A 13,457-nucleotide genomic window follows, 5' to 3' on the forward strand; every position below is an offset into this window, starting at 1 on the left:
GTTGGAGTTTTTGTTAAAGGAACCTTGAGTGTTGCCTTTGTATGAAGTTGAGGTCTGTGAAGTATTGCCTCGTGTAGCTGCTCTGTATGCCAGAAACCGGTCCCCGGTAGCTTGTCTCCTTTCTGGTGAAGAATTGGCTTGGTAGTTTAGTCTGCCCTGTTCCCATGATGCACTGGGCCAGGGACAGACTGATTTGCATATAGCCAGGTTCTGAGCTGGGATGGGGCAGTGAGATAAATAACGGTGATGGATCAAGCCCTGATCTTTGGACTGGGTAAGAGTGGTCTGTTTAACTCAGACACTCTGTTCATCACCACCCCCTTTTCTAAATCGTTTTTGGCCACTATAGGTGTGGCAGGGTATACTCAGACATGAGTCCCTTTCTCACTGCTCCGTCAGGATTCAAGCAAGCCGGGCCGAAGAAGGCTGAAATGCCAGAAACCGGTCCCCGGTAGCTTGTCTCCTTTCTGGTGAAGAATTGGCTTGGTAGTTTAGTCTGCCCTGTTCCCATGATGCACTGGGCCAGGGACAGACTGATTTGCATATAGCCAGGTTCTGAGCTGGGATGGGGCAGTGAGATAAATAACGGTGATGGATCAAGCCCTGATCTTTGGACTGGGTAAGAGTGGTCTGTTTAACTCAGACACTCTGTTCATCACCACCCCCTTTTCTAAATCGTTTTTGGCCACTATAGGTGTGGCAGGGTATACTCAGACATGAGTCCCTTTCTCACTGCTCCGTCAGGATTCAAGCAAGCCGGGCCGAAGAAGGCTGAAATGCCAGAAACCGGTCCCCGGTAGCTTGTCTCCTTTCTGGTGAAGAATTGGCTTGGTAGTTTAGTCTGCCCTGTTCCCATGATGCACTGGGCCAGGGACAGACTGATTTGCATATAGCCAGGTTCTGAGCTGGGATGGGGCAGTGAGATAAATAACGGTGATGGATCAAGCCCTGATCTTTGGACTGGGTAAGAGTGGTCTGTTTAACTCAGACACTCTGTTCATCACCACCCCCTTTTCTAAATCGTTTTTGGCCACTATAGGTGTGGCAGGGTATACTCAGACATGAGTCCCTTTCTCACTGCTCCGTCAGGATTCAAGCAAGCCGGGCCGAAGAAGGCTGAAATGCCAGAAACCGGTCCCCGGTAGCTTGTCTCCTTTCTGGTGAAGAATTGGCTTGGTAGTTTAGTCTGCCCTGTTCCCATGATGCACTGGGCCAGGGACAGACTGATTTGCATATAGCCAGGTTCTGAGCTGGGATGGGGCAGTGAGATAAATAACGGTGATGGATCAAGCCCTGATCTTTGGACTGGGTAAGAGTGGTCTGTTTAACTCAGACACTCTGTTCATCACCACCCCCTTTTCTAAATCGTTTTTGGCCACTATAGGTGTGGCAGGGTATACTCAGACATGAGTCCCTTTCTCACTGCTCCGTCAGGATTCAAGCAAGCCGGGCCGAAGAAGGCTGAAATGCCAGAAACCGGTCCCCGGTAGCTTGTCTCCTTTCTGGTGAAGAATTGGCTTGGTAGTTTAGTCTTCCCTGTTCCCATGATTCACTGGGCCAGGGACAGACTGATTTGCATATAGCCAGGTTCTGAGCTGGGATGGGGCAGTGAGATAAATAACGGTGATGGATCAAGCCCTGATCTTTGGACTGGGCAAGAGTGGTCTGTTTAACTCAGACACTCTGTTCATCACCACCCCCTTTTCTAAATCGTTTTTGGCCACTATAGGTGTGGCAGGGTATACTCAGACATGAGTCCCTTTCTCACTGCTCCGTCAGGATTCAAGCAAGCCGGGCCGAAGAAGGCTGAAATGCCAGAAACCGGTCCCCGGTAGCTTGTCTCCTTTCTGGTGAAGAATTGGCTTGGTAGTTTAGTCTGCCCTGTTCCCATGATGCACTGGGCCAGGGACAGACTGATTTGCATATAGCCAGGTTCTGAGCTGGGATGGGGCAGTGAGATAAATAACGGTGATGGATCAAGCCCTGATCTTTGGACTGGGTAAGAGTGGTCTGTTTAACTCAGACACTCTGTTCATCACCACCCCCTTTTCTAAATCGTTTTTGGCCACTATAGGTGTGGCAGGGTATACTCAGACATGAGTCCCTTTCTCACTGCTCCGTCAGGATTCAAGCAAGCCGGGCCGAAGAAGGCTGAAATGCCAGAAACCGGTCCCCGGTAGCTTGTCTCCTTTCTGGTGAAGAATTGGCTTGGTAGTTTAGTCTGCCCTGTTCCCATGATGCACTGGGCCAGGGACAGACTGATTTGCATATAGCCAGGTTCTGAGCTGGGATGGGGCAGTGAGATAAATAACGGTGATGGATCAAGCCCTGATCTTTGGACTGGGTAAGAGTGGTCTGTTTAACTCAGACACTCTGTTCATCACCACCCCCTTTTCTAAATCGTTTTTGGCCACTATAGGTGTGGCAGGGTATACTCAGACATGAGTCCCTTTCTCACTGCTCCGTCAGGATTCAAGCAAGCCGGGCCGAAGAAGGCTGAAATGCCAGAAACCGGTCCCCGGTAGCTTGTCTCCTTTCTGGTGAAGAATTGGCTTGGTAGTTTAGTCTGCCCTGTTCCCATGATGCACTGGGCCAGGGACAGACTGATTTGCATATAGCCAGGTTCTGAGCTGGGATGGGGCAGTGAGATAAATAACGGTGATGGATCAAGCCCTGATCTTTGGACTGGGTAAGAGTGGTCTGTTTAACTCAGACACTCTGTTCATCACCACCCCCTTTTCTAAATTGCTCTGTATGAGGAGCGTCGAAAGGAACCTCTGTGTTGCTGAAACTGCAATGCACCCATTGATTTCGCAGTTTCTGTGTCTTTCTTCATTTGATCTAAAACGGTGTCGACTGCGGGTCCAAAAAGGAAGTCTTGATTGACTGGCTGGTTAAGAATGGTGGACTGCACCTTGTTCTTAAAGCCGGAAATACGCAGCCATGCATGTCGTCATAATAAAACGCTAGTGTTAATAGCCCTGACTGCGGTGTCGGCTGCGTCAAGCGCACATTTGATGGAGGCGTTGGTAATACATTTTCCCTCCTGTATGAGGTCATTGGCTTGGGCTTTAAAAGGTTCAGGCAGGTGTTGCATTAAGCTTTCAAGCTGGTCATAGTGCGCCCTGTCATAACGAGCTAGCAGAGCTTGTGTATTAGCAATCCTCCATGAATTGGAGGCCTGTGATGCTACCCTTTTACCTGAGGCTTCTAGTATTTTTGACTCCTTAACAGGAGGAGGAGCCTCCCCTGTTGTCTGTGAGTTGGCCCTTTTGCGTGCATTAGCCACTACCAGTGAGCTAATGGTAACTGACCTCTGATGTACGTAGGGTCTGCTCTATACTTCTTCTCAATCTTAGGATTGATTACACGTGCGCTGGCTGTATCTTTAAATACATCAGGCGCGTGTTTTAGCACTCCCTTTAGCATAGGTAGTGTTCTGATGCTTTTTTCTTAAGTAGGGAAGGTGTCAAATAAGAAGTGTTCTTCAACAGGATCATTATGCATGTCTACGTTGTGGTACTGCGCTGCCCTGTCTATTAGTTGGTTGAAGACAATGGTGTTGTCAGTAGGCGACAGCTTATTTGGGTATGAAGAGACATGAGGGATGGGATGGGTGTCATATGGGTCAGTTGGCTCCCCCCATGGTTCATCTTGAGGATTAGGATCCTCTGGATAATCACAATTATGCTGTGGATCCTCCCCTGTGTTTCCCTCATTGTCCCCATAGTGAGAAGGAGAGTAAGGAGCAAACGGTGTAGTAGGCATAGTGGGATAGAAAGGACTGAAGGGTCTAGAGGGAGAAGTCCTAAAGTCTTTCTTTTTCAGTGGAATGGGGGAATGAGAGTCAGTGTCCAGTGGCCTCTTTTTCTATGCAGGATTGTGACTTTACCAGTCTCAGGATTAATATATATCTTTGCCTGGTCTTCTGATGGACCAGGATGGAAGAGTTCTTCCTCAACTGTCCTTGGTTGTGTCTTTGACTTTTTTGGCTTTGGGTCGATAACCCCTTCTGTTTTGACAACTTTTGGTGCCTTTTTGCTTTTCTTTGGCTCTGGCCCTTTCTTCGGGTCGGCCGGGTCTTTTGGTTCGACACGTTTATTGTTCTCGTTGGATTTCTTTGGGTGACTGTCTTTTTCCGAGTAGATGGCTTTTTTGGGATCGACTGGTGTTTTTGGAGCGCTTGTTTTCGGTTCGATAGCCTGCTCCGTCTGGATTATAGGCTTTGATGCGGCACCCTTTCCGTTGGCAACCTTCTTCGGTTCGGCGACTTTTGACACAGCCGGCTGTTTTGGCTCGACGACTTTCTTCGCGTCGGCGCTTTTCGGCTTGGCGTCTTTCTTTGGCTCGATGGCCTCTTTGGGGTCGGCGTCCTTCGGCTCTATGGCATTTTCTGGGTCGACTGTTTTCTTTGGGTCGACGCCTTTAGGCTGCACGGCCTTTTTCGGCTCGACTGTTTTATTTGGGTCGACGCCTTTAGGCTGTATGGTCTTCTTCGGGTCGACGCCCTTTGGCTCGACAACCTTTTTGGCCCCAGAACCTTCTTTGGGCTCACGGTACTTACCCCTGGGGTCTCTGAAGGCTTAGGTTTCATTTTTGGAGCCGAGCCGGACGGCGGGGCTGTTGAATTTTTTTTGGATCTTGGCTAAGGCCTTTTGGCAATGCCTCGACCGGAGCCTTTGGTAACGGGGTAATTGGTGTTGGGGGCAGTGTACTCACAATTTGCCCCGGTGGGATCTCGTCATCGGAGTCCGAGTAGTCCTCGACGGTGATGATTTCTAGGTCCAAATCTGGAGCTTCTGGAAGTTCTTGGTCATCATCGAAGATGTTGTCCGGTTCCGGTGCCTGTCGCTGCATCTCTTGCCTAGCGGCCCGTCGAATCCGAATGGTTTTCTTCGACCGGAACTGGGCAAAGGCTGGGCAGGTTTCTTCCTTATGGTCTGGAGAAAGGCACTTGTTGCATACTGAGTGCTTGTCAGTATGCGGGAACTTTCAGTGGCATTGTGGGCACCTTTTGAACGGGCCCCTTTCCATCGACAGCAGGCCCACGTGGTGTCGAAAAGGCCCAACGAACCGCGTCGACGACCGGTTCGAGATGGAAAGCTTGATCGAGTCAAGAAGTACCGAGCGAGAACAATACAGTTGAAGTCGAAGGCCTTTTGGCCTTTATAAAAGTTTTGTTTCAATTCCGAAGTTGGAGTGTAGGAATAACATCCGAACCCAATGGCGTAAAAAAACAATTTGAGGATGGAGAAGATGCCCATGCGCACTGCTGTCCAGGGGAGGAGTCACCTATCTCGTGATACATCGAAGACTCTTCCAGGACAACAAGGTGCAATCATCCGGACCCAACACTAGGCGATGATCTATGCACAGATATGAATTTAGCAGCCCACATGCCTCGAACAGGCATTTCCCACTGAGTTCCGTTTTGGTGCTCTGGATGCAAAGTCTAATCATTTTAATTTCTTTTGCTGTGGTGAATAAGTATGTTGGGAATCCCCATTATTTGAGGCTGTTTCATAGGCACTTCGTCATTCGGGATTCAATTATGGTTTGCCTTCTGATGTCAACTGGGAATATCCACTTCAGAGTTCCTGAGATGTGTTTTGTGGACAGTGTGACCCCTCTGGCCAAGACCAAGTGCTTGCTTGTTAATATATTGCACTGTGATGGTATTGTCTATTTGAGTCATAATAATCTTTTCTTCATCCTGTTAAGGGTAAAACGCTCACGGCAAGGTGGTGTGTATTTTTATTCAGAAGGGCTTCCTCATCCGGACAGGGAGGAATCCTCATCTTTCCTTGCTACTCGATCTTCTCTCCCTAGACCTCGCTTTCTGGTGGTCTTTATTAGCAGGTGGTAAGAAAACAGAGGCAGGCTATTCTTTACAGCCTCCCCCTCCTTATTTCTTCTGCCCTCATCTTCTCTAAAATGGATCCTATTCTGATAACCTTTTGGCTTTTAAGGTTCTTTATGAAATCTTCTTACAGATGTCGCATTCACTCGCACAATGTCAGGCAGGAAGACAAACCACACAAACATACTTACTTTCTCTCACATGAGGGGCACTTAGGGAAATGGCATTCTGACTGAAAAAAATAAGACTGACACCAATAACAAATGTTGTACTTATCAGATGAATAAAGGTAAAAATGCCTCCGGAATGTAAAGAGGAAGATTTTGGAGATATTGTGTTCCTTCTCTCACACGCTGAAAAAAATAAATGACTCTGGGGGGCAACTGTAGGTAAAATGTACTCTGGAAAGTGGAGCTTCCGGGGTTCCTAAAAGTACAGGCTATTTTTTCAGTTTTAAATGTAAGCCTACCAGGCTGCCTTTTATTTTCAAGTTCTCTGCTGGAAGATGTTTTTCTCTACCTTTTTGAATGCTGCAATGCAATTCTATGAAGTGAATCTGGAGAACTATTTTGAACATTGAGGGGAAAAAAATGAGGTCCCTATTAGGCTTCAATTTCGAAACACAAACCTATGAATAAAGACATTCTATGATGACGTTTCCATAAAAAATAATCATGCAAAAGGGTGTTACAGGGTGTGTGTGTGTGTACACGTACACACACACACACACACGTACACACACACACACACGTACACACACACACACACACACACACACAAACCAATTCTTTACCATTTCATCTTCAACAGAGTCTATTGTTGGGGACAGACATTTTCAACACAGGCTAGCAGTCTCCGGAATGATCATTTACTGTTTAAGAAACAACTTACTCCATTCAGAAAGGCCATCAACACTTTTTTGTTCCTAGCCCTACCAGTAAATGATCAAAGCACGTATTTGCCCAAGGGTCTAAGTGCAAAATAAATAAAGATGGCAATCATTCGCCCTATCTCGTGCATATCATCTGGATGATTGACAGAAATGAAAACTGCCTACTAATACGGACATTGCCATCAGCTTTTGACACCATCAACAATGGCATCCTCCTGAACAAAGAACGGCATCCACCCTGTACAAAAGAATGGAATTTTAAAGAGATGTCCTTGTACGATTTGGGCTGTAACTTTTGAAACAAAACTCAATGTGAGAAATCAATTAATCCATTTCAAGCTACATCCCATCATAATGTGAAGCCCCATGGGAATCGACCCCTAGTGCCCCTCTGTTTAAACAGTGGGCAAACTCTTGAAGGAACCAGATATAAACTTTATTCGCCCAAGATCAGTTCCCAAATGTCTAGTTCCATCTGCAAAAACCAATAATGGATCAGTGGCAGGCACATAAATGTCAAAAATAGCAAAATAGAACTGCGACTTATCAATCCCAACGAGGAATCCATGTTTTTTTTTTTTAAGAGTTTTATATAGCGCAAACTAGACCCGAAGATATCGGGTATCAAAGCGCTTTACATGAGCACCAGTTTCATTACACAAGAACACATTCACTTTTGTTAGGCACAGGGAGATGAAGTGATTTGCCCAGAATCACAGGATGTTAAACGTGGTTGCAGAGACTCGAACCTGGTTCCCCAGCTTCAAGGTCGACAGCTCTATCCGTAAGGCTACATCCTCTCCCCATGTTGAAGGATACCTCGCTTAACACCCTACATGAAAATGGTTTGAAACCTCAAATAGTTGAATTTGCAAAATCACTTGGCTTCAAACTTGATAAAAGCTGCGATCTGCAATCCAAGAACGTAGCCAGAAAAAAATATAAACTAAGACCACTCACATATTGGAAACCATCCATAGCAGAGGATGACCTCAGAACTGCAGTACAAGCCCTAGTGTTAGCATAACGGTTTATCTGGACTTTCGGTCGGGGGGGGGGTTTGGAGGGGGGTGGGGACATTCCCTACGTGCAGTACTACACACAATGACGGGGCTAATCACTAAATAGAGCACATTTGATAATATCACATTATTACTAGCCTCATTAAGATGATTACTGTGGGAAGCAAAATGTGCCTATAAAACAGCAAGCTTGACTTAGAAGCTGGTACATTTAAATACCCCAAGTACCTGGCCGACAGACTGAACATTAGAGTGGTTCTAGACAACTCAGAAGCAAAGTTAACTTGAGAGTAGAAGTCCCACGCTTCACAAAAAAACTATCACCTGAAATTTCTTTTTCTCAGTCGACACTATTAAAACCTGGAACATAATTCCCACTCAGCAAAGGCAAGCTCCAGCTGTCTCAAACTTGAAGAGCATGCTGAAAAGCCACTGTGAAGCCAGACACACAGAATTTAACACATAACTTTATGACTTCTACAAGCACTTGCATCCATTCTGTGTGGTTCTCTTTCAAGCCAAGAATCTCCAATCTCCTTTGGAAATGGACTAGGGTCAAGTTTTCCTCAAGGGTGTATCTTAATAGACCAGATCTCTCCATATGAACCACCTGTCCTATGTTTGTTGCACACAACTGTTTCCAGTCACAGAACAAGTGCATTCCACTAAAAGAGCATCTTCATTGCTAGATTATGTAATACCTCTTTGGGTACACCTCTGACACCTGCCAAAACCTCTCATGTTTGCGTCACTGCTGACAGCAAAACTGTAGCAAACAGTTACACACATACATTATTGGTACAATAAAGTTACTAGAGGTGCTATGTAGTAAAGTCAGCATTACTTTAACTCACCCCACCACTCTTGTTGCAGAGATGACTGGCAAGGGTAGCCCAGTGCCCCATTACCCGTGGCCCACGTTCCTGATAAATCAGCTGGGAATGTGGTTTTACAGCCTTCCGGTGCTTTCTCACACTGAGGCTCAGGATCTGTGTGCGAGGCTCGTCGCTCCCAAACCACATGAGGTCGTGAGCAGCAGCGCATTGGAATATCCCTGGCATTCAATAGTAAGGGCACTGGGGGTTGGCCAGCAGATTGACAGCAGTAACTAGGGTTATGGCCATAGTGAATATGAACAGTGCATTCCTCTGGCATGGCCAAATTGTCTGGAATGAGTGAAGGCACAGTAGGCTCAGGAGGAGAGCTCCTTTTCCGCCTGTGGTGTCGACTGTTTGCCCATTTCTGTGTCCTTGGAAAGTGCGCTGATCCGGCAACTTCAGAGTGAACAATGCCCCTTCCATCAAAGTTCTGCGCATCCGGCAAACGGGAAGTGTTCCTTGCGAAGTCTTTGGCCTGCTTCAAGCGGGGCTTTCTCGAGTGAAGTGCATTCTTCGATACCATGCTGTTATCTACCAGCTTGGGACAGTGCTGTGTTTTTTCTGCTTTAGTTTTTGCCCGGGTGCCACTATCTCGAGGGGTTCTAGAGCCAGCCCTGGCCCCGGAAGCTCGCGGAGCCTTCTTGGCATGTGGAGTAAGGTGCTGATCAGCTATTCCTGGTGGACATGGGGAACTCTTTTCATAGTGATGATGCCGGTGGTGATGATAGTGAATGTGGCTGGAAAACTGGCTGTCTGCTTGGGTCCCAAACTCATGGATCGATTCCACAGAGTGAGGCCAGCTTCCCCTCCGAGGCAGGTCAGAAGCATTGTTCACGGCTGGAGTTTCTGGCCCACAGTAGATGTGAGAATCATAGTCACTGCTAAGAGAGCTGCGAACGGTGGAATGGCTCCCATAGACTCCCTGAAGGCTGACATCAGTACAGTTTTGAACAGAATCACTAGAGGAGCCATGGCAGGGACCAGAGCTGGAGTCACTGCCTGGGCTGTCAGCAAGGTAACCACTGTGCTCAGTTCGAAAGCTGTCTCCAGAGCAGCTGCCATCTTGCCCATGACTAATTGAGGTGTTGGTGTGCTGCCTGGCTGATTCGGTCCTTGATCCAGGGCAACTTGTTCGATAATGCTGTGAGCAAGTCCTGTGGGGCAAAGGAGTCCCTCCCCAGTGTGACATTCTCCGGTGCGGTCTTGGCTGCCCTCCTTGAGTAGAATGCCTGTACTGCGTGCACCGACGATGTGATGCCTGTGTCGTATAAGGAAGATAGCGCAGGGATCCCACGTCTAGCTGCGAAACCTCAGAGGAGAAGAGTAATGGTACTGTGGATGTAGGAACAGTAGCTGATGGCACCATCATCCCTTGGGGGTAGGTCTGTGGATTAGCTTCAGTCTGGGAACGATGTAAGCGTGCTTGGCCAGGATAGCGTCTCCAGAGCTGCACCCCCTGACGCTGTGCTGGCATCCGGCCTGCATTCAGATCACCTGCTGAGAAAAAGAACAGCAGTTTAGAACTACAAACTTGCGTTTTGATCCCTCTACAAGCTGCTTGCCAATATAAACATGTTAAAACAAAAAGTAAATAGTGTAATTTGACCAGCCTACAGGAAAGTGGCGTCTGCAAAAGAGCTGGAAGCAAGATGGGGAAGGCAAGTCAGAAACTTTAAAATGATGTAAGATACAGTTATCCCATGACAAAACAAAGCCAAGCCAAAATACTTTACAATTAGTATTCAAATGCAGACCCAAAGGTCAGACTTGATATATACTAGGCCAATTATTTTAATTAAGTTGCAGAAAGCTATATTTAAATGTTTAAATATTCTGTAAACTACCACTTCTACAGAGCGTGAGGTTTAAGGGACAATTGGTGTTCTGGATAACATAAGTAGAAGTGGCATGTTCGATGTCATGACTTCACATCATGGTCTACAGGATCCTTTCACATTTAACAATATCACCTCACGTTGCAAACCAGACCATTTACAATTTTCATGGCTTTGAGGAGACAGTCAGTCCTTTAAAAGTAAATGAATTTGTAAGCCTGCCATTACGATATATAGCTGCGATAGGCTCTCAAGCTGGGCACAATGGGTTACAAGGACTTCATCTCTTCTTACATTGGGAGGCCTCAGGCTGTCTGTCACCCCTTGCTTATATGACCATCGGTTCTTAGAAAGTCTTCTAGTCTTGCACATGTGTACAATTATAGTGGCATTTGCAATACTGGTTACATATTGATATACAAGATCCTAGGTGGTTTCTCAGGACATGTAGATCTGGAAATTGAAAAGATGACTCCTATGACCGGGAGAAAAACATGATTGTTTTAAAAACAGTTGTTTCCCTGAGTACTTCGAAAACAAAATTAAACTATTGGATGTCTTCAAGGCTTGGTCCTGCTTGGGAACTATGTTAAGTAAATCAACGAGGCAATGGTAAATTTAAATCAATTAGATGGGACTATAAACTGATGTGGTATAATGCATTTGGAGGCAGCTGCATGAAATTACGCACATTTGGAAGCAAGAATCAGAAATGTACCATGGCACTTTCTGAGCGGTATGTGGCAGGATGTTGATAGGTCCAGCAAAAGTTGTCTTTGGAATCAGGAGGGACTCTGAACAGGTTGTATGCGGTCTGTCATACTTATTAAATGGCCGTTACAGTCGCCATTTAAAAGAAAGGACTGAACTTGTTACAAAAAAATGAGTGGGCTGAAACATTCCTTTTTGATAGACTATTGATTACTTTTCCTTTCATTCAAGTGCTGCATGTGGAGCAGGGTCAGTGGAGTATTAAGCTGGTTTGCTTTTAACGGAGTACTTACAACTCACCTATTCTCTTCTTCCTGCTCTCCCCATACTGGTTGGCCCATCAAAGGTCCCGAAGGCAATGATGAATTTTTCAAAGCAAGGATAATATCTCATTTAAACACACTCAGTAGACAGAATGTCTAAAAAGAGTTGTGTCATAAAAAGCACTGCAAATTGTTTGCTCTCCACTACAGAGCTCAATCTTGAAATCTGAAGCCGTGCTTACCTCCAAGGTAGTTATTTACAGCTAAATTTACAGATTAAATAGTCTCAATGCTTGATTTGCGACCAATTGTTGATAATGTTTACATCTGGCCTGCCTCTGATGCTTCTATCCCATCAACATATTCTGCTGAACGTTCTTCTACTTAAGAAAGGGAATTTGCAGACAACAGTTTACACCATCCGTATGTCCATCAAGTTAATCTTTAAAATAGGCATATTAAATAGGAGCCTCATACTTCTCTGCTGACTGGAAGTAAAGAGTGCAGCAGTGAAAGAGAGCTTCGAAAGTTGAATGAATTTGTTCATGTATGACACGTATGAAATATGAATGCAAAAGGGTTGAAGGTTTTCAATATATAAACAATTACCCTTTGGCCTCTTTTAGATGTCCTTTGGATACTCCCCGAGAATACTACAATTTGATCAGGTCATACTGTAGCACAGGACTTTTTTTAAAACAAAAAAGGAGGGGTCTTTCATTGAAATTTGTGTCAGGGTCAGGTTTGTTACTTGCATCTGCATTCTTGATATCTGTAGATTCACTGCTCTTCAAAGGAATGTTTGGGTGACAGTGAGCTACTTGCAAGTGAGTAGCATGCAAGCTGGTTTCATTTGCAGCAAAGGTACACTTGGAAATCTCTGTAAGGCTCTCATGTGGCATCAAAGCAGAGACAGAATACATTTTGGTTCTTTATCCCAATAGCATCAGTTTATACACCAGTCCTGGTAGTATAAGATGCAACTTGAATTTTCCAAGTGGCTTGATGCTTTTACAATCCACGGAGAGGAAGTGCATTACAAATACCTCGTGTCAGAGAAATGCTCACTATGCTCTAACTGTGGGCTACTGCTAGGGGAACCTGCCTAAAGCTTCCTTCTTTGGAGCAGTTTATTCATGATAAATGGCTGAACAGGGGCATGCACTACATCATATCTTATTCCTAGAGGTTCGAGATGTTCGACTCAGTCCCCTTTTCTGACGTACACGCAGAGATCTCGATGTTCACTGAAATTGGCCAGCACCGTTATACAAATTAGCCCTGGTTAGACAACACTTTAAACAAAAAATGTGGGATTCCAAGAAGAATCAGAGCTACATGTAGGAATTTGCAAGAAAGAACATGGCTTGTGAAAGGTGCAACTAAATGTTGATCGGGCTTTATATAGCGATTTTTTAATCATATACAGCAGGAATATATCAATACTTTCAATTAAGTGAAAACATTCTAAGCTGCTGAAATGGGAATCAAGTAACTACTATCTCCTGAACACTCTTAGGTTGGTAGACACCCTGAGTTGCCCAATAAGCAAGATAATCAAGTACTCAGAGAGAAAGATGCAACTGATTTAATCAGTTCTCTGTATAGAAACTATATTCGCTAGGGCAACTTTTAGGGCAAAGCACGTCCAGTTTGGAGTTCAAAATCAAGCCACTGGGCTCTGCACAAGGATGTGTGGCATTCAAACCATTGAAAAGTGGCATGGAAAACACTGTGGACACCATCTTACTCCCTAAAGAATCTTTGAAATCACTGTCAATGCTCAGGTAGTCTAGCAAGGTGAGACTGTTACACTAGTAAATGTGACTAACTGAAGAGTGGTTTGACAAATTTCTATGGCGTACCCTCAATTAAGCGATAAGTACTTTTCTTGAATCTGTAACCAAAGGCATTTGGTGTAGCTGGGAATATGGCCTAGTTGAAGATGCCTCAGACATTATCCTGTGAGTCCCGGTCTTCAGAGTTGTCTCCAATC

The 13,457-nt window shown here is 45.5% G+C and overlaps 1 protein-coding gene across 2 annotated transcripts in view; it reads right to left on the bottom strand.

The window, feature by feature from the left end:
• Positions 1 to 13,457, bottom strand: part of RNF43 (ring finger protein 43) — a 515,152-nt gene that overhangs the window by 35,734 nt on the left and 465,961 nt on the right. Inside the window, exon 8 of one of the 2 annotated variants that reach the window (XM_086954645.1) lies at positions 8,629 to 10,149. In XM_086954645.1, the coding sequence (XP_086810771.1) occupies positions 8,629 to 10,149 (1,521 nt within the window). The remainder of the gene's footprint in view (positions 1 to 8,628; positions 10,150 to 13,457) is intronic. The other variant, XM_086954646.1, reaches the window with a different exon arrangement.

This window comes from Lissotriton vulgaris, chromosome 2_1 (genome assembly GCF_964263255.1).
Source record: "Lissotriton vulgaris chromosome 2_1, aLisVul1.2, whole genome shotgun sequence".
NCBI lineage: Eukaryota > Metazoa > Chordata > Amphibia > Caudata > Salamandridae > Lissotriton > Lissotriton vulgaris.